Source organism: Triturus cristatus, chromosome 12 (assembly GCF_964204655.1).
Source record: "Triturus cristatus chromosome 12, aTriCri1.1, whole genome shotgun sequence".
In the NCBI taxonomy this organism is placed as follows: domain Eukaryota; kingdom Metazoa; phylum Chordata; class Amphibia; order Caudata; family Salamandridae; genus Triturus; species Triturus cristatus.
The window spans coordinates 46,872,325-46,894,668 of record NC_140595.1 but is presented as its reverse complement, the minus strand read 5'-3'; the positions used below and the strand labels follow the sequence as shown (position 1 = coordinate 46,894,668).

General features: G+C 48.6%; 1 protein-coding gene across 1 annotated transcript in view; it reads right to left on the bottom strand.

The window, feature by feature from the left end:
- SEMA6B (semaphorin 6B) overlaps positions 1–22,344 on the bottom strand; it is a 300,458-nt gene that overhangs the window by 88,068 nt on the left and 190,046 nt on the right. The window contains exons 2-3 of the mRNA XM_085638458.1: positions 9,762–9,913; positions 8,479–8,608 (exon numbers count right to left, since the gene is read on the bottom strand). Coding sequence (XP_085494584.1) covers positions 8,479–8,608; positions 9,762–9,882 — 251 coding nt within the window. The 5' untranslated portion in view covers positions 9,883–9,913. The remainder of the gene's footprint in view (positions 1–8,478; positions 8,609–9,761; positions 9,914–22,344) is intronic.

The following is a 22,344-nucleotide window of genomic DNA, read 5'->3' as shown; positions in this document are numbered from 1 at the left end:
ACTTTGCCTTTGCGGTACAAGCACATGATCTGGACAGGTTACTATCGGAGTTCGCACCCCTCTTCGATGGGATCAGGTGCCTCAAGGGCGCAGCAGTTCGTCTGCACATCGACAAGTCGGTAGCCCCCGTGGCTCTCAGGCACAGGAGGATTGCTTTCCACCTCCGACCGAAAGTAGAGGCGGAACTCTGCATGCTGGAAGCGGCCGGAATCATTGAACGGGTGAGAGGTCCCACCCCGTGGGTGTCCCCCATCGTGGTCACGAAGAAACCGAAGCAGCCGCACGGTGTCCGCATATGCATTGACATGCGGATTCCAAACCTCGCCATCAAACGAGAACACCACCTGACACCCACGGTTGATGACATCATAGGCGAGCTTGCAGGGTCAAAGTGGTTCTCGAAGATGGACCTCCGGTCGGGGTGTCATCAGGTCGCGCTCCACCCGTACTCGCGTCCAATCACGACCTTCAACACCCACGCCGGCCTGTGACGCTACAAACGCCTTAATTTCGGAATCTCCAGTGCAGCCGAAGTGTTCCAAAATATCATCAAAACTGTCCTGCAGGGGCTAGAAGGGGTGCTCAACGTGAGCGATGACATCTTGGTCCACGCCCCTTCTCTAGAAGAACACATCATCCGCCTCAACGCAGTGTTCACACGCCTGAGAGACTGCGGCCTAACACTCCACAAGGAAAAATGCGAGTTCCTACACCGGGACATAAGCTTCTCCGGATATCACTTCTCAGTCAAAGGCATGGGGCCTGATCCCGCTAAAGTAAAGGACGTCCAAGAAGCGCCAGCCCCCACATCGGTGACCGGAGTCCGCAGCTTTCTGGGCATGGTCACATATTGTGGCCGGTTCATCAAGAACCTATCGGATCTGACAGGTCCACTGCGAGAACTCACAAAGACCACCACCCACTGGACCGGGGGCCCAGCACAGGAGCAAGCATTCCAGCCGACCAAGGCCACGTTGTCCGCCGACATAACTCTCGTATACTTTGACCCGCGACATGACTTCCAACTCGTTGTAGGCACCAGCCCCACCGGTCTTGGTGCCGTCTTAGCACAACGCCAGAGGTGCGGAGACTGGGCGCCAGTAGCCTTTGCAAGCAGAACTCTAACGCCTACCAAACAGCACTACTCGCAAATTGAAAGAGAGGCCATAGCCATTCTATGGGGATGCCGCCATTTCCACATTTATCTGTACGGCCATCCGTTCACGGTCATTACTTATCACAAGCCACTAATTCCGCTATTCCAAGGCTCGTCGTCCCGGCCCTCTCCACGGCTTGAGGAGTGGATACTGCAGCTACAGGAGTTCCAGCTGAAGGTAGAATACCGACCTGGCACACGGAACCCTGCCGATTTCCTGTCGCGGCATGCCCGGCCAGTCACCCCTCCCGAAGCCAAGGAAGCAGCGGCCACAGAAGATTATGTGTGGATGGTTGTCAAGCGGTCCCGACCCCTCCCGATGTCACTGCAAGAAGTCATAGCCGCCACCCAAGATGATGACTGCCTCCAAATGGCGATACAAGCAGTTGGCTCCGGAGACTGGCAGCCTCTCCAAAACCCGTCGCCCATGCGCACAGCAGCAGCCCAAGCTACGCTAAAACTGCTACACCAAGTCCGTCATGAGTTGTCGGTATCGGCAGAAGGATGTCTACTGCGTGGCCCGCGCCTGGTTCTACCTGCAAGCCTCACCAGACAAGCGGCGCTCCTTGCCCATGGAGCACATCAAGGGATCGTCAAGTCCAAGAACCGGCTTCGGAGCAAAGTGTGGTTTCCCGGCCTGGACAATCAAATTGAATCACTCATACAACACTGCCCGCATGCCTCGCCACGAGTCTCCCGAGCAGACCAGCACCGGTGATCACCGAGGCAAGCCCCCGCAGCCCATGGGATAGAGTCAGCGTGGATTTCCGCGGTCTTCCATGAGGGCGACACATGCTGGTAATTGTTGATGTCTTTTCTAGGTATCCGGAAGTAGAGTTTGTTTCCTCCACGTCCGCGGAAGAAGTAATCCCTAAACTGGAAAAGGTGATAGCCACTCATGGGCTGTTTGGAGAACTCCGGACTGACAACGGACCACCGTTCACCAGCATGGAAATCGCTGAATACCTAGCGTCTCATCGAATAAAGCACCGGAAAATTATGCCTAGGTGGCCCCAGGCCAACGGCGAAGTAGAGCGGCTGATGCGAACTCTGAACAAGACCATAGAGATCGCGTTGTCAGAAGGACTCAACCTAGAACGAGCTGTATATCAACTTCTCCGGGAGTACCGGCTCACACCCCACTGTACCACAGGTGTATCCCCGAGCCGCCTGTGTTTTGGCCAAAAAGTCACTGACACCATTCCCTATCACTCCACACGGGAGAGAGCCGTGAGTCCTCCGAATCTATCAGACCTCAGGCGACAAAAAACCAACGACGCGGCATCTCAGAAGAGACGTGCCATGGAGAGCCCAATCGCCGTGGGCGACCAGGTACTTGTGCAAGATCGACATCCCGGAGGAAAGTTCTGGACACCGTTCGAACGACATCCATGGACTATCATTGCCATCAACGGTACCATGATGACCGCCCAGAGGGATTCCGAGACAGTTAACCGCAATGTGTCATTCTTTAAAAGGTCCCACCCGCAGAAGAATGCGACCCAGCGGAAACCCCCCATCAGGACGAGACGCCCCAAAGTAGACCTGAAAACCCGAGGAACAGAAGGACTGAACAGGTGCAGTCAAGCCCCACAGACTGCTCTACCAACCTGCCATTTTTGCCGCCATCGGCCCGGGAGTCGGAAGGAGATCAAAGTTGGACTTCCATCTACGATCCAGTTGACCAGTCTCCAGACTCGCAGCTGCGGGGCATTCAAAGCCGGTACCACCTCCGGCCCTTCCCCAAAACCTCCCAGAGGTACAAGGACTACGTAACCAGTGGCTAATCGGCGATCGGATGTCGGGTCGCAGCCAGGGTGAGCGGTTGCCGCAAACTCCCAAGTTTCATTATGTTATAACTCGACCGGCAGCCAACGGTCAGGACTGAAAGTTTATGTTTATCCTGTTTATGGTTATTTCAATTTGCCTCCTGGTTAAGGAGGAAGGTAGTATCGCGAAAGACGGTGGGGCAGCCCACGCCACTCGCAACGACAGGGGAAGCGTTGCCAGTAAGCACCCCCCTAAAAGAGGACTTTGTAGGTGGGATCGACGAGGGTCGAGACCACGTGAGTGTGCTAATAAAAAGCCCAGGGTGCTGGGCGTGGTTTTGTTTTTTGGCTAACCACCAACGCCACACCTGTGTGTCCGAGTGGTCCTTAGCGCAGTTTGGCCTAGTCACCCACGATATTACAGGGTGGGCCTGATTGGACGGCATCAGCAGCTGTTTATAAAAGTTGGCCGACACCCCCATTGTTATTTAACACGGGGGAGTGTGGTGGGTCTGAGGGTAGGTTGCGGTAGGTGAATCCGGCCGTCCTTCGTTGCAGCCTCTATGGTGGTCATGCAGATGGGAGTGGGAATGGGGGGGAGAGTGGTTATGGACTTGGGGAGGGGTATAAAAGGTGATCCACCATGGTACATGCCCACTCCGCCCTGTGTTCCACTCTTTGGCAGGATGGCTGAGGGCACCTCTAGGCGCTATGTTTGCCAGCCCCACCAGCACAGCGGACGCTACAGCATGGCACATAGCTGAAGGGCCTTCCTAGGGGCCAGTGGTCCGTGTGTAGGTCACGAGAGAGGGGTGCAGTGAAACCCAGCTCCCCCACCAGCCATCGACACCAGTGTCCTCGGGGCTGCCGCTCCGCCGGTAATGTGCAGCGGGAAGGCTGCCTCGCTGGGATGCAGGTTGCCATGGTGACACATCTTGTCTGAAGCTCTTGGGTTTCAGATGAATAAGGATTTTTGCTGCAGCTTCCACCGTCACCCCCCACCTTCGCCGCCCCCACCGGCACAAAAACACAGAGGACCCTCAGTGCTTCCATGCCCAACCCCGTACAACTTTCTGACTCTAAAGGAGAGATGGCCCTCTGTACAGAAGAGCGGTCTGTAGCATCAGACAAGTGGGGGCATGCGGACGGGTGACGCTCAGTGGGTTACCCACCTATCCACCCCTAAATTATTTGGAAGCCACCCCCCACCCGCAACGATAAGTGTTCTCTCCGCTCCTACCCTTCTGCCTCTCCCCACTTGCGCCGCCCTTGGAGCTGTGCCACGTTTAATTCAGATTGTACACGGGTATCACTTAGCATTTCCCGCTAAGTCAAGGAGGAAGACCCCTCCCCCTAACCGCTACCATCTTCTAGAAGAATTTGGACGTGAAAATAGAGCGCATCTTTCCACCCTCTCACCTGCCAACCTCCAGATGAAAAAAAAAACACACAGCGTGGGAAGATGGCGCGCGGCGAAAAAGCGCTGGGAACCGACCCCCCGCGGCCCGCGCCCGCGCCTGGCATCTTTCTTCCCAGCCCTCGAGGCTCGTGGCCTGCCCGGCGGCCCTGGCACCCGAGGGGGCGCACAATGGAGGCTGTCGGCGAGGCCCTTACTGGAAGAGCGATGGTTTCAGACTGGCCTCCCTGCCAAAGTTGGCGCTCGCCTCCTCTCCAGGAGATGGGGGGCCGCAGGACAGGAGGTGGGGAGGGTCCAAGGGGCACTGTCAGCTGATGGGAAAAGGCGAATGTCCCCTTCTGCAGCAGCCAGAGGCAAAGCGCTCTGATACCCACACGGGCCAAGTTTGCGCTATATAACACTTTCAAATAAATAAATACACACAAATATAAGTGGAAGCGATATCTCGACGGCCACCATGACCTTTCCTAACCTTTCAAATACTTGAAGTGGGATGGAAAAGGTGGGGTTTTCTAAAAGGGCGTGGCCACGGAAGCATGACCAGGAATCCTTTCCAAGAGGCGTGGCCTCTTAGGTACTTGGTACTTGGCTTACCCAATGTAAACTAACATCCTGTACTTCACAAAGTGGCCCATTTGGCTGATGTTTCATCTCTGAGTTTCCATTATTGCATCCAGACATATGGTGCAACATGCCTTGAACAAGACTGACCTGTTGGCTTTGCGGATTCTTGTCAGCTAAATGGAATAAATGAGTGGAAGCTATGATTATGTGCTGAATAATTAGAATTGGGAATGTTTAAATTCTGAAAAAATGAGGCTGTGATTTAAACATTACAAAGGTCTGTGGTGGAAGTGCTAGTCTTCTGAGTACCTCAATCACTTCCGTTCTCCCCTTCACGCCTCATTTTTCTGCAGTCTCTCACTCTGTTAGACACTTACACTCTTTTTTCTCTCCACTTTTGTTTGTAAATTCTCCATGCGCACCTCACACCTCATCTTTTCTCTTTAGCACTGTTTTTCAATCTCTGCCGCACATATTTACTTAAATCCCCTCCTCTCCCCCACCCCAAGCACTCAGCTCACTCACTCTCCTGTGAGTACTGCATTCTCTTTTCTGTTCTGCTGACCATATTTCAACAGCTCTGTCCCTTCTCCACAAAGTTTCCCACAGTTACATTTGGAATGCACGTGAACAACGCTCTGTACTCTCTGCTGAGAGGCCTAGGACTGAATGTGCATGTAATCTGAACACCTTTAGGACCCATTGGCAGGCACTGTGAGAGACTCACTCTGCATTTGGGATCACGCCTCATCCCCCATCATAAACACCCACCCACAACCTGCACTCACTGAGACACCTGGAGGCGACTCATTGCCCTACACACGAGTCATATGTCACATGAAATAAATTACATACACATAGTATCACAAAGACAAATAATCTTAGGGAATGCTAAACGAAAACAACCAAAATGTAAACAGAGACTGCTTTGCTGGCAGGGAAAATATTTGGGGGTTTTACATTCATTGTTGCGCAATCCATCTGTGTTTTCTGGTAAAGTGAAGGACATGAATACGAGGCCTGAAAGGGGCAAGGTTCTAAGTTGGTTTACACCTGCCCCACTTAAAGGGATGCTGCAGGCACTACACAGGCTAGGAAACCCTCCCAGTTGTGAGAAGAGGGTGTCTAGCTACACCCTACTGTCACTGCAGGGCTGGGACCCGACAGGGAGATTATCTGGGGCTCTTCCATCCCATGCACCCCTATTGAAGATACATTCCTGCCCCCAAACCCGCTCAACGAACCACAATTTACGGGATCACACGGAACCCCAAACCTTCGAGCACTCAACACACCATATCCCAGGCAACCACCAATGAGGATCTGGCCAATGTCCAACCTACTCTCTCTGATGTTTTTGTGAGTCAGGCCTCTCTCTCGTGTTTAGGCGAGTCAGGCCTCTCTCTCGTGTTAAGGCGAGTGTGACATCTTCTGGGGTTTAGGTAAGTCTCAACCTCTTTCTCGTGTTTAGGTGAGTCTGACCTCCATCTGATGTGTAGGCGAGTCAGGCCTCTCTCGCTGGTGTTTCGGTGAGTCAGGCCTCTCTCTCGTGTTTAGGTGAATCAGGCCTCTCTCTCTGGTGTTTCGGTGAGTCAGGCCTCTCTCTCTGGTGTTTCGGTGAGTCAGGCCTCTCTCTCGTGTTTAGGTGAGTCAGGCCTCTCTCTCTGGTGTTTCGGTGAGTCAGGCCTCTCTCTCGTGTTTAGGGGAGTCAGGCCTCTCTCTCTGGTGTTTCGGTGAGTCTGACCTCTATCGGATGTTTAGGTGAGTCAGGCCTCTCTCTCTGGTGTTTCGGTGAGTCTGACCTCTATCTGATGCTTAGGTGAGTCAGGCCTCTCTCTCGTGTTTAGGTGAGTCTGATCTCTATCTGATGTTTAGGTGAGGCAGGTCTCGCTCTCGTTTTTAGGCGAGTCAGGCCTCTCTCGTTTTTAGGCGAGTCTGAACTCTATCTGATGTTTAGGCGAGTTTGACCTTCTGTGGTGTTTAGGCGACTCTGCCCTCTATGTGATGTTTAAGTGAGTCATGTCTCTCTCTCGTGTTTAGGTGAGTCAGGCCCCTCTCTCGTGTTTAGGTGAGTCTGACCTCTATCTGATGTTTAGGTGAGTCAGGTCTCGCCCTCGTGTTTAGGTGAGTCAGGCCTCTCTCTCGTGTTTAGGCGACTCTTCCATCTATCTGATGTTTAGGTGAGTCAGGTCTCTTCCTCGTGTTTAGGTGAGTTAGGCCTCTCTCTCGTTCTTAGGCAAGTCTGACCTCTATCTGATGTTTAGGTGAGTCAGGCCTTTCTCTCGTGTTTAGGTGAGTCTGATCTCTATCTGATGTTTAGGTGAGTCAGGCCTTTCTCTCGTGTTTAGGGGAGTCAGGCCTCTCTCACGTGTTTAGGTGAGTCTGAACTCTATCTGATGTTTAGGTGAGTCAGGCCTCTCTCTCGTGTTTAGGTGAGTCTGATCTCTATCTGATGTTTAGGTGAGGCAGGTCTCGCTCTCGTTTTTAGGCGAGTCAGGCCTCTCTCCTTTTTAGGCGAGTCTGAACTCTATCTGATGTTTAGGCGAGTCTGACCTTCTGTGGTGTTTAGGCGACTCTGCCCTCTATCTGATGTTTAGGTGAGTCAGGTCTCTCTCTCGTGTTTGGGTGAGTCTGACCTCTATCTGATGTTTAGGTGAGTCAGGTCTCTCTCTCGTGTTTAGGTGAGTCAGGCCTCTCTCTCGTGTTTAGGTGAGTCTGACCTCTATCTGATGTTTAGGTGAGTCAGGTCTCTCTCTCGTGTTTAGGTGAGTCAGGCCTCTCTCTCGTGTTTAGGTGAGTCACGCCTCTCTCTTCTGTTAAGGTGAGTCAGGCCTCTCTCGTTTTTAGGCGAGTCTGAACTCTATCTGATGTTTAGGCGAGTCTGAATTTCTGTGGTGTTTAGGCGACTCTGACCTCTATCTGATGTTTAGGTGAGTCAGGCCTCTCTCTTCTGTTTAGGTGAGTCAGGCCTCTCTTGTTTTTAGGCGAGCCTGACCTCTATCTGATGTTTAGGTGAGTCACGCCTTTCTCTCGTGTTTAGGTGAGCCTGACCTCTATCTGATGTTTAGTTGAGTCAGGCCTCTCTCTTGTATTTAGGTGAGTCACACCTCTCTCTTCTGTTTAGGTGAGTCAGGCCTCTCTCTCGTTTTTCGGCGAGTCTGACCTCTATCTGATGTTTAGGCGAGTCAGGCCTCTCTCTTGTGTTGAGGCGAACCTGACCTCTATCTTATGTTCAGGTGAATCAGGCTTCTCTCTCGTGTTTAGGTGAGTCTGAACTCTATCTGATGTTTAGGCGAGTCAGACCTCCCTCTCGTGTTTAGGTGAGTCTGACCTTTATCTAATGTTTAAGTGAGTCAGACCTCTCTCTCGTGTTTAGGCGAGCCTGACCTCTATTGGATGTTTAGATGAGTCAGGCCTCTCTCTCTTGTTAAGGCGAGTATGACCTTTCTGTGGTGTTTAGGCGAGTCTGGCCTCTCTGTGGTGTTTAGATGAGTGAGACATCTCTCACCTGTTAAGTGAGCCGGACCATTATCTGATGTTTAGGCGAGTACCCCCAGCACCCCCGCACTTACCTGTCTCCGATGTACAGCGTCCGGTTCACCCTGAGCATCCTCTGAATGTTGAGTCTCTCGTTGTGATCACCATCAGGAAAAGAAGCCCTGGCAGACCCTCTGCCCACAAACACTGGGTAATCCCTCACACCTGCAGAGACAGGAGAAGGGCATGAGACATGAACACAAAAGAGGACATGAGACATGAACACAAAAGAGGGACAAGCATGGAGCGCTGCCTCCAGCCTTTCAGACAGACTTGAGATGACTGTTCTGAGTACACTTAAGAGGGCCAGAGTGATCCTTAATTTTTTGCAGTGTAATTAAAAATTAGATTACATTTTTGCACGAGATTTGTTAGATATAAATGTGTGTGGAAGATTCTTGAGATGGTTAAATTTATGTTTTTGTTATTGACTCTGAGACTTCTTTGCTCATAAATGGTTGAAGATTACAATCCGTGACTGAGTGTGTTGCTTGTGCTAAAAACCAAGAAGTAAGGTATCTGGGAGGGTATGTGTGTATATCTTTATTCCTAGTTGGTGCCGTCACCTCATTGTATTAGTCTGTGTAGACATAACTCCGAGACATAAGCCACGGTGGCGCAAGAGTTGTATGTCTCAATATGAGTTCTACAGTATTGACCTGTATGTATGTATGTGTGTTCTTATATAGCGCTCGACTTACCCTTGGGCATCTCGGCGCTTGCATTGGGAACCCATCCTGGTTTTTCCCTGTGAGATAACCCGTACTGGGCATCCCCAAGGTGAAAGCCAGGCATCCCGCTGCGTGGGGGCCGTTGTGGAGATTAAGCAAGCTTGTTGCCCAGAGCTGCATAGTGTGAACTCGTGCTTAGAGTGGGCACCAAAGCGAGAATTATCGAGTCCGTGGACAATTGGGCTCCGGAGCCTGCCGCGTCGGGAATCGAACCCTGGTCTGACCTCTGCTTCAGGGTATGCCTCCTCTAACCAGTGAGCTACACTTCTCCACCTGCACTTGTAACCTCTCCAGAATTTTGAGTACCAACATATTATCAAGGTAATTGTATAGGGAAGGATAGATTTACTATTCTTAACTCCACATCAACTGTCTATGACACTAATTTGGTAGTTGACATTATGGAGCCAATGCAAATGCAGGTTGATGTAAAAAACCTCAATTTTTTGGTAGAACCTCGATAAAGGTGATGGGAGGTTGAGAAACAGGCAGGTGCTCTGACTCTCAGTGTAAGGGACTCTCTCCAACCCATATCTCCTTTAGCGGTCCCTTTGCACCACCCCGCCTCCATCCTATGGCTCGCTTACTCTCTGCGGGTGCCACGCTGAGCGGCCCCGGCTCCTCAGGGAACGAGGCCTCCACTGCTCCATCCAGCAGGACGAGAAGAAGCGGCGGCAGCAGCAGTGGCAGCAGAGCGCAGGGGCTCATGGTCTCCGGACAGCGAGCTCGGGATCGCCACCTGCAACGAGGACGAGGAAACATGGTGAGCTCAGAGGCGAGGATGGACACTTAGGCGAAGGCTCACAAGTCCGTTTATAGTAAAAGTCACTTCATCAACAAGAATATGTATGTGCATATTAAAGTCACTTTTAATTCCAAATATTCAAGAACAGTTAGAAGACTGAGTGATTGGGCACATAGTTATTTATTTTCACATTATAGTGCTGTTATCCCTTAGCGCCACTAGGGGGAAACTATTGAAGTGTATCCTTCAAGAAATGGACTCCTCGGTACCAAGACGCTGATAGGTTCAACACATCCCTTCACGTATCTACACACAGCCAGAGACGTAAAATGCTTCCATTGCTTTGCATGGACATGGACGCGTCCATTCGGTGCAGTAGAGGAACAGCCCTCCTCTGAACACGCTGTACTTAGAATGGCAGTATTGGTTACTTTTTTGCTTATTTGTTCTTATGGTAGAGCACCAGCTTCTATTACGGGACCAGGGGCCACATTATATATTTTAAAAGGTGCACCCAGCGCAATGAAGGAAAATGCTCCGTATTAGGATGAATGCGCTGCCCTCGGGAGCAGCCGTGAACTTCTGCTGCCCTGTGGACAGCACATTCATGTGAAACATTGAGCGGCTGATTTGAAGCCGCTCCGTGTTTTTACAGTGCAGGCGGCACCTGCCTGCACCTTCAAAGGGGATTAGAGATCCCCTTGCAGGCGAGTGCAGTCAGTGACTGCACCCGCCAGCAAGGGGACGTCTGGGAGGTCCAGAGAGGATGTAGCCTTACGGCTAGAGCGGTCGATCTCGGACCAGGGGAACCGGGTTCAAGTCTCTGCAATGAGGCTCAACATCCTGTGATTACTTAATCTCCCCGTGCCTAACAAAAATGAATGCGTTCATTTATAATGAAACTGGTGTTCATGTAAAGCGCTCTGATACCCGATGTCTCGGCTCTAGTACGCGCTATATAATACTCTAAAAATAAATAAAAATAGGACCACTCCAGAGGGCTGCTCTCAGGGGAGGCACTGACAGTGCGGCACCTTTTAGGTGGTGCACTGTCAGTGTGCCTCCTGAGAGCTTCTTTACCTCTACATCCGCCTCTGTAACATGGCGCGCGTGCAGAGGCAAAGGGATTCACTCATTTGTATCGGGCACGGCACCATGCAAATGAGGACACACACCCTGAAGATAGCGTTGGTGCTTTATGTGCGCAAGCGCAATCGGTATGACAGAAGGGGCCCCCTTCAGTATGACAAGCGTCTGCGGCCCCTTCTGTAATACAAAAGTGCCCTGGGGGCGCATAGAGTGGGCGCAAACGACTGTTGTGTCCCCGGGGCACTTTGTGTCATACGGCCCCAGGAGTGCTCTACCTTTAGAGATCATTATGGTTCACAATCACCGTCCCATCCAGAAACATCACAGTAGAGAGATGTGCAAATGCATCAATACTTTCAGCGTTGTATGGTCCTTCATCAAGGGACATTTAAATGGGGCGTTACTGTGCTGGAACCGCAGCCCGTACATTGGGTAACACATGCAAAGCTATTATATGATTGGCTGTTAATGAAGGGGTGGTCTTTGGGGAGGGGCTGCAGCCACAGAACACTGGCATAGTGCGAAGAGGATTGAGTACCAGAGGTGAAGCTATTAGGTAATTGGCTGATAAAGAGGGAATGGCCTTTGGGGGAGGAGCTGTGGCCACAGAAAGCTGACCTCGTTCAGAGATTGATGGACCTGACTGGTTCTGTATCTCTTCGCTCTTGCTTGAGTTTTGTTCTGCCCGTGCTTACCATGCATTTTCTTTTCCCAGGTGTCAAGTTTTGACTCCCCTACTCGCCCTATTCTCGCTTAGAACCTGTGACTTCATTCCCTATCAAACCAGCATTCTATTTGGCACCTTTCCATGTCTCGACCTGTCCTCTGGCTGCCCAATGCGGGCATGGGGGACAGACAAGCTGGGTTTCGGTCACATCAGCTATTCTCATATCCAGACCTGTTTCAGGCTCTTTTCCCACAAATACCCCCACTGTGCCCCTGCACGTTGTGTCAACACCGGCACGCAATCATTGTGTACAGTGCTGTGTTGATCTGCAGCCTGCAGAGAACCAGACGAGGGGCTGGAGGGTCTGGCTCCAGAGTTACAGCGCCTGGCTCCAATGTTGCACTTCAAGGCATCATGGCTGAACGCTGCCTCCAGACTCAGCCACCCATCAAGAAAACAAAGACACTTTCTTCATTTCACGTTGACTTCAAAGACGCCAATCAATAAACATGGATATGCCTTTAACTGTGCGCCACCTATGCAGGTGTATCTGTGCTGTATATCTACGGAATGAGTAGAAGTTTATGTATGAAAATCCATGATAATAACTGTAGGAGATTGGCATCGACTGCATAGTTGCCCCCAACTTTTTGCTGACGCTTTGACTGTTTTCTGACTCTAGCCAGGCTGTGGCCCTGCTATCCAGGACCCCAGCCTATCTGCTTCCTTTCTAAACCGATGTGAGTACCCTAGGTACATACCAATTGGATACTGAGGTCACCCTATCAGCCCCTTGTAGATGGAACCCTAGGTACCCAGGGCATGGGACCCTCAGAGGCCTACCAGGGGCTGCAGCACTTATTGTGCCACCCCTGGGACAGCCATACAAATTGACACCACCAGACCACTACTGTAGTCTGGGTAAGGTGATGCTTGCACCCCTTACAGTGATATAGGTATCCTGTATCCCACTTAAATACAACACATATATCCTCATAGGTCACCCCCAAGGCAGGCCTTGCTAATCCTACAAGGCAGGGTACTGAGATATGTGTGAGGGGGAACCCCTACCTGAGTAGGGCCCCTCTGCAACCTTCGTTAAAACTATTGCTGGGTTGTTTGTAGTGCAGCCATACCATATACTCTTAACCGCATTATAAGTAATCGCGATAGCGTGATAACTTGAGAGTGGCTGCACAGAACCATGTCATGTTTGGTGTCAAACATCGTGGAATCATACCCCCAATCCAGCCATGGGAGTGAGGGCATGATTCCCCCTGCTAGAGGGGTGATATGGTAAAAGCGGCAGATTTTAGACACCAATTTAAAAGTGCACACGTAGTACAAAATGGATGCTACCCTCCACCCACACGACTCTGGCTGCCTGTTGCTGGGCAGAACTCCAGCCACGGCAGCTCGACAATAGGGATCTTGTTGCAGGGAGGTGTTCCAACCTCCCCAGACAGACTATGTGGATTGGAACTGGGTGGGTGCACCATAGGATGCCTTTCAAACTTGTACGTAGGCTTCTCCAGTGCCTACTTCTGCATACACCGCCTCAAACCGGTTCAGGGGCATCCTGTCCCCTGCCCAGGCGGGAAAACACACAAAGGGGAGAGGGTGTAGCCACCCTTTCCCGCCTGAACTCTCATTGGTGGGCTGTGATTCAGACACTCCCCTAATCTCTGGATAGAGGTGGGTGCAGGGTCCCCAGAGCCTCAGATTAATCTTGGACTTCAAAGACTTGAACCTTCGACGAGCTGCCGCACAGCTGAATGAAGAAATCTCCCTTGGGGTAAAGGAGTTACCCCCCTGCTTGGCAGGCACCTGAAACACTGTAAGTGACCCGGTTGGAACTCCGCTGCTCCTACGGACATCAAAGACTTCTGCCTACCCTGAGGTGGGTTTCCAAGCATCCCAGAGGCCAGTGAGTGTGCACAGCAAAGCTCAGCACCGTGGACCCCGTGGGTGCCGAGATACCCAATACCCAATACCCCAGGACACCGGCCACCTCTTGCACAGCACACGACCCCGACCAGTGGGGAAGTTGTGCTTTGGCCCATCATTGAGCCAACCTCTCAGCATTACTTGTGCCAAAGGAAGACGCTCCAGCCCGCTCCAGCAACTCGTGGGCTCATCTTTACGCACTCCAAATTGCTGCCTCCCGCGGTCCCTTGTCTCTCGACTGGTGGGCCCTAGCGGAGGTCAATCTTTACTTTAAAGGGCTCCCCTGGTTGCTCCAGGCCTGCTCTACAGTCTCCTTGCTGGAGACCTCGCTCAGACCTCGTGGGTCTGCACCGTAGCTGTTTTCTGATTCTTGCGTGGGTTGCAGTTGCCAAGGCTTAGTGGATCCAATCCAGACACTAACACTGCAGCGGCCTTCATCCTTTGTGGGACATTCGCCCTCCAGAAGCTGGCCTTCCTTGAAGCCTCCTGGATCCCGTGGCTGCTGATCCAAGCTACCCGTCTTCAACCTGAAAACACCCGACATTGAAGGGCTCTTTCTCCAAAGGCCCCTGGTCACTGGCTAGTGACCCAGACTCTGTCCCCTCTGCTTTCAGGTCCTTACCTTTAAGATCTATATCTTCAATCTGCACGACATCGACGACGCTTCACGCCAGTAGCAGTTCTTCACGTTTTTCCATTGAAAACGAGACATCGACCCGACACCAAAAACGACCTATGCACCCGGCTTCCCTGGGGCAGGTAACAGGGGTACTTCGGTACTCTCGTGGGTGTGGGCCCTTCAAGAGCTTAACTCTAAACTCCTGAACTTGAACTCCTGCTAGAAGTGTCCAGATTCTTGTAATTTCCAACCGCGACATTTCCCATAGGGTTTAATAGGGATCCCGACTGTAGTTTAAACACTGCACACGCTTCCCGTGGGTCCCCTTTCTCACTACCTTGGGTGGTTTCGTAAGGGGCCAGCGATCCTAAGTGCCTTAGGCACTGTCTGCAGAACTGTCGTGGTTCTTATACCACTTTTTTAATATATGGTTTGGCCCCCCCCCTGGGGCCCTGTGATTATAAGTATAAGTATAAAAAAGGCTTATAGAGCGCTCGAATACCAAAGGTGTCTTGGCGCTATGGTGTGTGTGATTCCAGTGCTATTTATTGTTGTTTAAATGCTTTATTGAATTGTCTCTTTACCTCCAGCCTCACAAGAGACTAGTGGGATTTGTTCTTAGAATAAATACATATATTTTGAATATATACCTGTGTGGACTACTCTTTCATTTGGTCATTCAAGAGGTTATCCATGGTAAAACAATAAGCTTAACACTCCTTCAAGACTTAGCCTGAAGGCTGCTCTCCACAGCTACCACTAGGATAGCTTTCTTTAAAGGTTGTCTTTTAACCTATCACCTTAAGAGTCGAATTGGACTGGTGCAAGGTGTCCCATATAACTAGTGGACAGCATATGCCAGGCCAACTTCTCACAATAACAATTTATATAGTACACAATACAAATAGAATTGATATTGGAACTTAGTCATCAATTTTAATTACTATCTATCAATGAGATCCATTTTATCATTCCACATGTATGTGGGAGACACACTTGAATGGTGGTTTGAAAGGTATGGACCAGGACACATTTGTATCATGTATGTGAGTCTGATGTGACACCAAGCTTTCTGGTATTTGAGTTTTAGGTAACCCTAGTAAAAAAGGTACTCGTTCATAATGAATCCCAGAGATTTGGAGTGGGGAGCATGGGAGATGCCGATGAGAGGCGTGGAGTCACCCACCCTTCGATCTAAGATTGAAGTCCGCCACCCTTTGATGTAAGACCGAAGTCAGCCACCCTTCGATCTGAAATTGAAGTCAGCCACCCTTCGATCCAAGACTGAAGTCAGCCACCCTTCGATCCTAGACTGAAGTCATCCACCCTTCAATCTACGATTGAAGTCGGCCACCCTTCGATCTAAGATTGAAGTCAGCCACCCTTCGATCTGAGATCTAAATCAGCCACCCTTCGATCTGAGATCTAAATCAGCCACCCTTTGATTTAAGATTGAAGTCAGCCACTCTTCGATCTGAGATTGAAGTCATCTAGCCTTCGTTGAAGTCAGCCACCCTTCGATCTAAGATTGAAGTCAGACCCCCTTCGATCTAAGATTGAAGTCAGCCCCGCTTCGATCTAAGATTGAAGTCAGCCACCCTTCGATCTAAGATTGAAGTCTGCCACCCTTCGATCTAAGATTATAGTCAGCCACCCTTCGATCTGAGATTGAAGTCAGCCACCCTTTGATCTGAGATTGAAGTCAGCCACCCTTCGATCTGAGATTGAAGTCAGCCACCCTTCGATCTAAGATTGAATTCAGCTACCCTTTTAATCTAAGATTGAAGTCAGCCTCCCTTTGATCTGAGATTGAAGTCAGCCCCCCTTTGATCTGAGATTGAAGTAAGCCACCCTTCGATCTGAGATTGAAGTCAGCCACCCTTTGATCTGAGATTGAAGTCAGCCACTCTTCGATCTGAGATTGAAGTCAGCCACCCCCTGATCTGAGATTGAAGTCATCTAGCCTTCGATCTAAGATTGAAGTCAGCCACCCCCTGATCTAAGATTGAAGTCATCTAGCCTTCGATCTGAGATTGAAGTCAGCCACCCTTCGATCTAAGATTGAAGTCAGCCCCCCTTCGATCTAAGATTGAAGTCAGTCCCCCTTCGATCTAAGATTGAAGTCAGCCACCCTTCAATCTAAGATTGAAGTCAGCCACCCTTCGATCTGAGATTGAAGTCATCTAGCCTTCGATCTGAGATTGAAGTCAGCCACCCTTCGATCTAAGATTGAAGTCAGCCCCCCTTCGATCTGAGATTGAAGTCAGCCACCCTTCGATCTAAGATTGAAGTCAGCCCCCCTTCGATCTGAGATTGAAGTCAGCCCCCCTTCGATCTGAAATTGAAGTCAGCCACCCTTCGATCTAAGATTGAAGTCAGCCACCCTTCAATCTGAGATTGAAGTCAGCCCCTCTTCGATCTAAGATTGAAGTCACCACCCTTCGATCTAAGATTGAAGTCAGCCACCCTTCGATCTGAGATTGACGGCAGGCAGTACTGAAGAGAATGAATTCATTCTTTCTCAGGTAGTGATTGCCATAGACGGCAGTCATCCACAATTGAATGCTTTCCAGACAATGTCTTCGGCACTGGATGTTTTGGTGCTTATGATACTTTGAGGCGCAGTTGCTTATCATAGAGTGTTTTGTCAATCAACGTTCTGCTCAGTCGGGAGGGCACCTTTTTACTCAATTAGTAGATTGAAACTCATTAGTGCAGGGTTCATACTCAAATGGCTCCCAGTAGAAGACGGCTTTTCAAGCTAGCCTGCATCACCCACTAAGCTCTCCACTTTGGAACTGTAAAGTATCTCACAAGTAAAACTGAACATCTCACATGTTCGATACTCTCTGCCGAGTTTGGACATTCTCTTTCTGGGAACTATGACTTTTAAGAATAGAAAATGCTAGAACAAGTCTTCTCCGGGAGTTCACATAGAAGTATTGAAGGTCATTCTATTTAAATCTGCTAATACACTTAATAAAACAATAGTCTTTGGGGATCCCCATAATAGACTGGAAAGTGTGGGTGGGGGTGGACAAATCTCTTTGAGCATATTTATATTTGGAAATTCTCCTTTCCTGCATGTGTGACTTCCCAGCAAATACCAATACTCCATTAATGGGTTTAGTAATACAATCTGCATACAAGGCAGAAAATTATTCATACATGGTGGAATGTCTGCACACACAAGTTACAGCTTGCCCAAAAAATCTTCATTGATCCTGCCTTTGTGACTCAGGTTTGAACTTTGTACGCACAGTTTTCCACTTAGAACTCTTGGAAAAAGCTTCAAGCCCTAAGTAATTTGCCCAGAATCAAACATTTAGTCTCTTTTTGTTCAAGTGCTTCAGTCGAGATTAGATCCCTGGTCTTCAAGCTCCACAGTCATCAATTAGCCACAAGACGACATGTCTATTTCAGGGCATTGGCTTCTCAGTAACACCCCAAAAAGTAAAGGGCACCCTAAACTTAGGAGCAAAGCTTTAGGTGATATTGGGCTTAAGCCCCAACATTAAGGAAGAAACCTCAAGTGACAAAACAGTAGGGTAGGGTTCCCAAGAACACAAGATTGGACATTGACGGTTCTAGACTAATTCTTGATATGTTAAAGTTATTTTATTGCCTCTTGTACAGCGTGCACTTCGCATAGGCCATGGATAATATTTTAACAGTCATGTTAAGAGACACTGGGAAGGAGTGATAAGATGCGAGATTGAAGATGTGAGCTTCTGTTAAAGAGTGTCACTAGAGTTTATGGGATTTCTGTAGGAACCCAATGTTACCCAGAATGAAATACCTTTGCCTCCAACCAGAGGCTCCCAATCTTAGATGGTCTCTCTTATTCGCCTACTTCTCATTCCAGCGGGGACACCCTCCGCATGGATGTCCCAACCTGACTGGGATCCGTCTAGACAGAATCACCTTCCGAACAATCTTTATCCGGCAATCGGATTATGTTCCGGTTATGAAAACCAGGAATATTTCAACACGTGTAAAAACTGCTGGCCCTTTGACCGTCGCCAGATAACACAACATCGCAAACTTGCGTGCCAAGTTCAAAGTTACTGCCATTGTGTAAAAAAAAGGTATCTTGGAAATTTGGGACTTATCTGGGAAACAAATAAAGTACAGGTGGCTTCACCTGTGAAATTCATGGTCTGACGTACACAAATTCCTGCATGAAGGTTTTTACTTTACACAAACGGATCAGCAGTTTGATGTAATGCTTCCTCTGTGTGTGCCTTGTGGTTTCTCAAACTAGTAATTTCTTCAGAGGGAGTCTGGTAAACTTGTTTCTAAATACAGTGTTCTTTTATTGCTTTTCTCCCCAGGAGATGCTATAAAACATTGCTGTGGTAGTTAATGCACCTCGCAAAATCTGACAAAAAAATGCAGATTCTTGTAAAATGACAGTTCAATGTCAGCTTTACGCTTTAAATGAGGGGGGAGCTCAAACGGTGCCCTTATAAAATGTGGAGATTGGAGTTGCTTTTCCAGAACGACCATTTCATAGGTCCTATAACTGTGAAGGTTGAGAGGACGGTCGCTGATCTGCAGACGCAGTCTACGCTTTACACTTGAACAGAAAATTCCTTAGGATGGCCACAGAGGAAAATTGTTGGTATTTGACGTACTTTGGAATTAAGGTTACACAGGACATGGAAACACTTCCCACATAGGCTCAAAGCAAAGACAACACTCTTTCAACAACAAACCCGCATGGTGTAGCCTGCTACCCGTGTGACTCAGCTCTCAGTGCCGCACAAAGGGCTAGTAAGAGCTATACAAATGCAATAATACAGTGTAAAAGTGTTTTTTTTTTGTCAGCACTGCCTTTACAACAGCTGATCATGTTTACAGAAAAGTGTAAGAAGCTGTGGTTTGGGCCAAGAAGGTTTCTATTTTCTGTTTCAGCTTCTTTCACCAATTCAGCAAAGGGTAAGGTTTCAAAGAAGTCTAAAAAAAAGAAGTCTACTCAGACTAAGGTTCGGCTATAAAGATCCCTACTTTTAGTAGGGGGTATGGTTGAAAGAGCCCTCCTCCAAGTAAGGGGCCGGGTATAAAGAGGCCACTCCCAGTAAGGGGGATGGTTGAAAGAGCCCAGTTCAGTGAGGGGTGTGGTTCAAATTGATCTAGTCCAGTACTTAATTTGTAAAAAGATAAGTGTCAACGCCCTCATCAGGAGGCCACTGCAGCTTGCACCACATATGATAGTAACAACATAACTACTAACAATCACACTCCTACAAGTGTGGCAAATCGGACTATTTCAGTCCCCAAAGCTATAAGAATGGCTTGGGCAGCAGGTAATAGTCGTTTTTAATGTATATTGATTTCATAATGAACTATTGTTGTGGTCATTTCTAAATTAGCCAGCCAGTGCCACCTTGTGGCAGACTGTCACAAGTGCCGCTGTTGACATTTAAGTGCCGGTGCCGAGCACTGGAAACCACTGGCTCAAATTAAGCACTGATCTAGTCACAGTGAGGGGTACAGTTAAAAGGAATCTACATCTCCCAAGAAGGCTCCAGAATGCTTCAGAGGGCCCCACACCCATGTATGTGTGTAATATTTGTAGCGCCTGAATCAGGCCAACAAGCAGCCGAGCGCTGTAGCTACTCATGGAGTGTGGATCGAAGAGCTCTCGTTCCCGTCAAGAAGCACAGACGCAAGAGGTCAGCCTTCAGTCAAGGGAAGTTGGTTAAAGATGTCTCTACCCAGTCAATGTGTATGGGTCAATGATGTCTCCACCAGTTAAGGGATGCGGTCTCAAGATGTCTACCCTTAGTCAAGTGTCACGGTTGAACGAGAAGGATAGTCAGTGTTCTCCTACATACTCAGAAGTCCAGACCCAGTCGAAGGCTGTATCCCAAAGACGCTCGGTCAAGGGGTGTGGGCTTTACAGGACTGAAATACAGATTAAAGGTGCAACTAACATTCTAGGTTACTACGGATTTATTAGTGGCTTATAACTCAACCTGGAGTTTTCTTTGGAGCGGATTCACACCAAATTTGAACAACAATTTGCGCAAGTGACTTTTTTTTGCCATCTTCGAGGATGATCGAAGGGTTATAATTTGTAGGTGGTCCACATAGTGAGGTTGCTGTTCAAATAGGGGCCAGCTAGAGTTAAGGACTCCAAAAACCGTCGACTAGAACTTTACCAAGTGTGGCAGGAATTCAAAGCTAACTATGATCTGCGTGTAAATTTTGAAATGACGGAAACCTATTTGCGTATTTTCAGAGATAATCAAGAAAAGTCGTATCTTTTGCCTACAATTTTATCAGAAATTATCCTTCTGCTCTATATTTGTAACCTCAAGAAGAAATTGTATTTAAAAAAAAACAACCCCTTAGAAGACATTTAGGTAGTTACTTAGAGGAACATTCGTGTACCAGAGGCAGATCTGGTGGCTGAAGCTAAGAGAAGTGAAAGAACTTGGTCCCACAAAGAGGCAACGCAAGGAAGATGAGGATGAACACGTCTCTTCTTTTCACTGCACTATCCCACCTCAAAGGATCCACCTCCTTCCCTCTCCTCCCCCTTTAAGGCTGCTCCTTCTGTCACCCTTGGTACCCCTCTGCCAACCAGATGTAGGCGTAAGGCTGCCTGCTTAGATGGCACCTCTACTCCTTCCCGCGAGAAGCTGGCGTGCGGGGGGTGGGGGAGGGGGGAGAGTGTAACCCCATGCACGGGTCTGCTGCCTCGTGCACTTTATCTTGTCACCTCTCATAACATGACATTGCATAACATAACATATAACATTCCAGGTATAACATAACATATGACATGACACTGTATAACATAACATGACATTGCATAACATAACATATAACATGACATTGTATAACATGACATTGCATAACATGACATATAACATTACATTGTATAACATAACATATAACATGACATTGTATAACATAGTATGACATTGCATAACATAACATTACATTGTATAACGTAACATATAACATGACATTGTATGACATAACATGCCATTGCATAACATAACATTGTATAACGTAACATATAACATGACATTGTAAAACATAATATGATATTGCATAACATAACATGGTGTAGCATAACATATAACTTGACAGTGCATAACATAACATGACATTATATAACATAACATAACACGGGCCCCAAGTATAGCTCCCTTTCCTGCGGACTCAGTTTCAACATGATATACCATGGCCAGGGACTCCTCCTTAATGAACAGTAACTGGGCCTCACACACCTTTGCATTTTTTCCTTTAAACTTTCATTATTTTCCGCTCCGGGGAACAATAAAGAGGAGTTATGGCGCCTTCCTCTCTCCTTCTTGCCATCATAAAATCGTGACTTTCTTCCAACCTTAAGCCATGAAACTCGCCCTCTAACGTCACCATAAATCAGAGGCGCATAACATCCAGTCTCAGCTCACCCTGTCTCTTCGGGTGAGTCCCAGAGCCCAGTGCCTGCATCGATTTGTGAGAAAACGCTGCCTTAAATATGGGGAAATATAAGCGTCTCACAACTGAACACTGCCCACCAAGTGTCCAGGCAGAACTTCAACATGTATCCACCTGTATGACTCAGAACTGCAGGTCAGGCCTGGCACCCCCTCTCAGCCCAAACTGGGAGAAATTAGGAACCGGCCAGTAAGGCCTCTTAGCTTTTATTCGTGGTAGCACCAATGCCTGGTGGGACAGACATAAACCATGTTACATTAAACTTTCTAAAGACCCAAAACAATGTTACATTAAACCTTCTATAGACCCAAACAATTTTACATTAAACCTTCTACAGACCAAACAATGCTACAATAAGTTTTCTCCAAACAAAAACAATGTTACATTAAGTTTTCCAAACAATGTTACAATTAAACTTTCTATAGACCCTAACAATGTCACATTAAACTTTCTACAGACTCAAACAATGTTACATTAAGTTTTCCCCAACCGTTGCTGAATTAAGCTTTCTGCAAACCATACAATGTTGCATTACATTTTCTCAACACCCAACAAGGCTGCATTAAGTTTTCTTTAGGTTCCAACAATGCTACCTAGAATAACCTAAAACCTTTGCCGGAAAAGACTCCATTAAGCATCCGC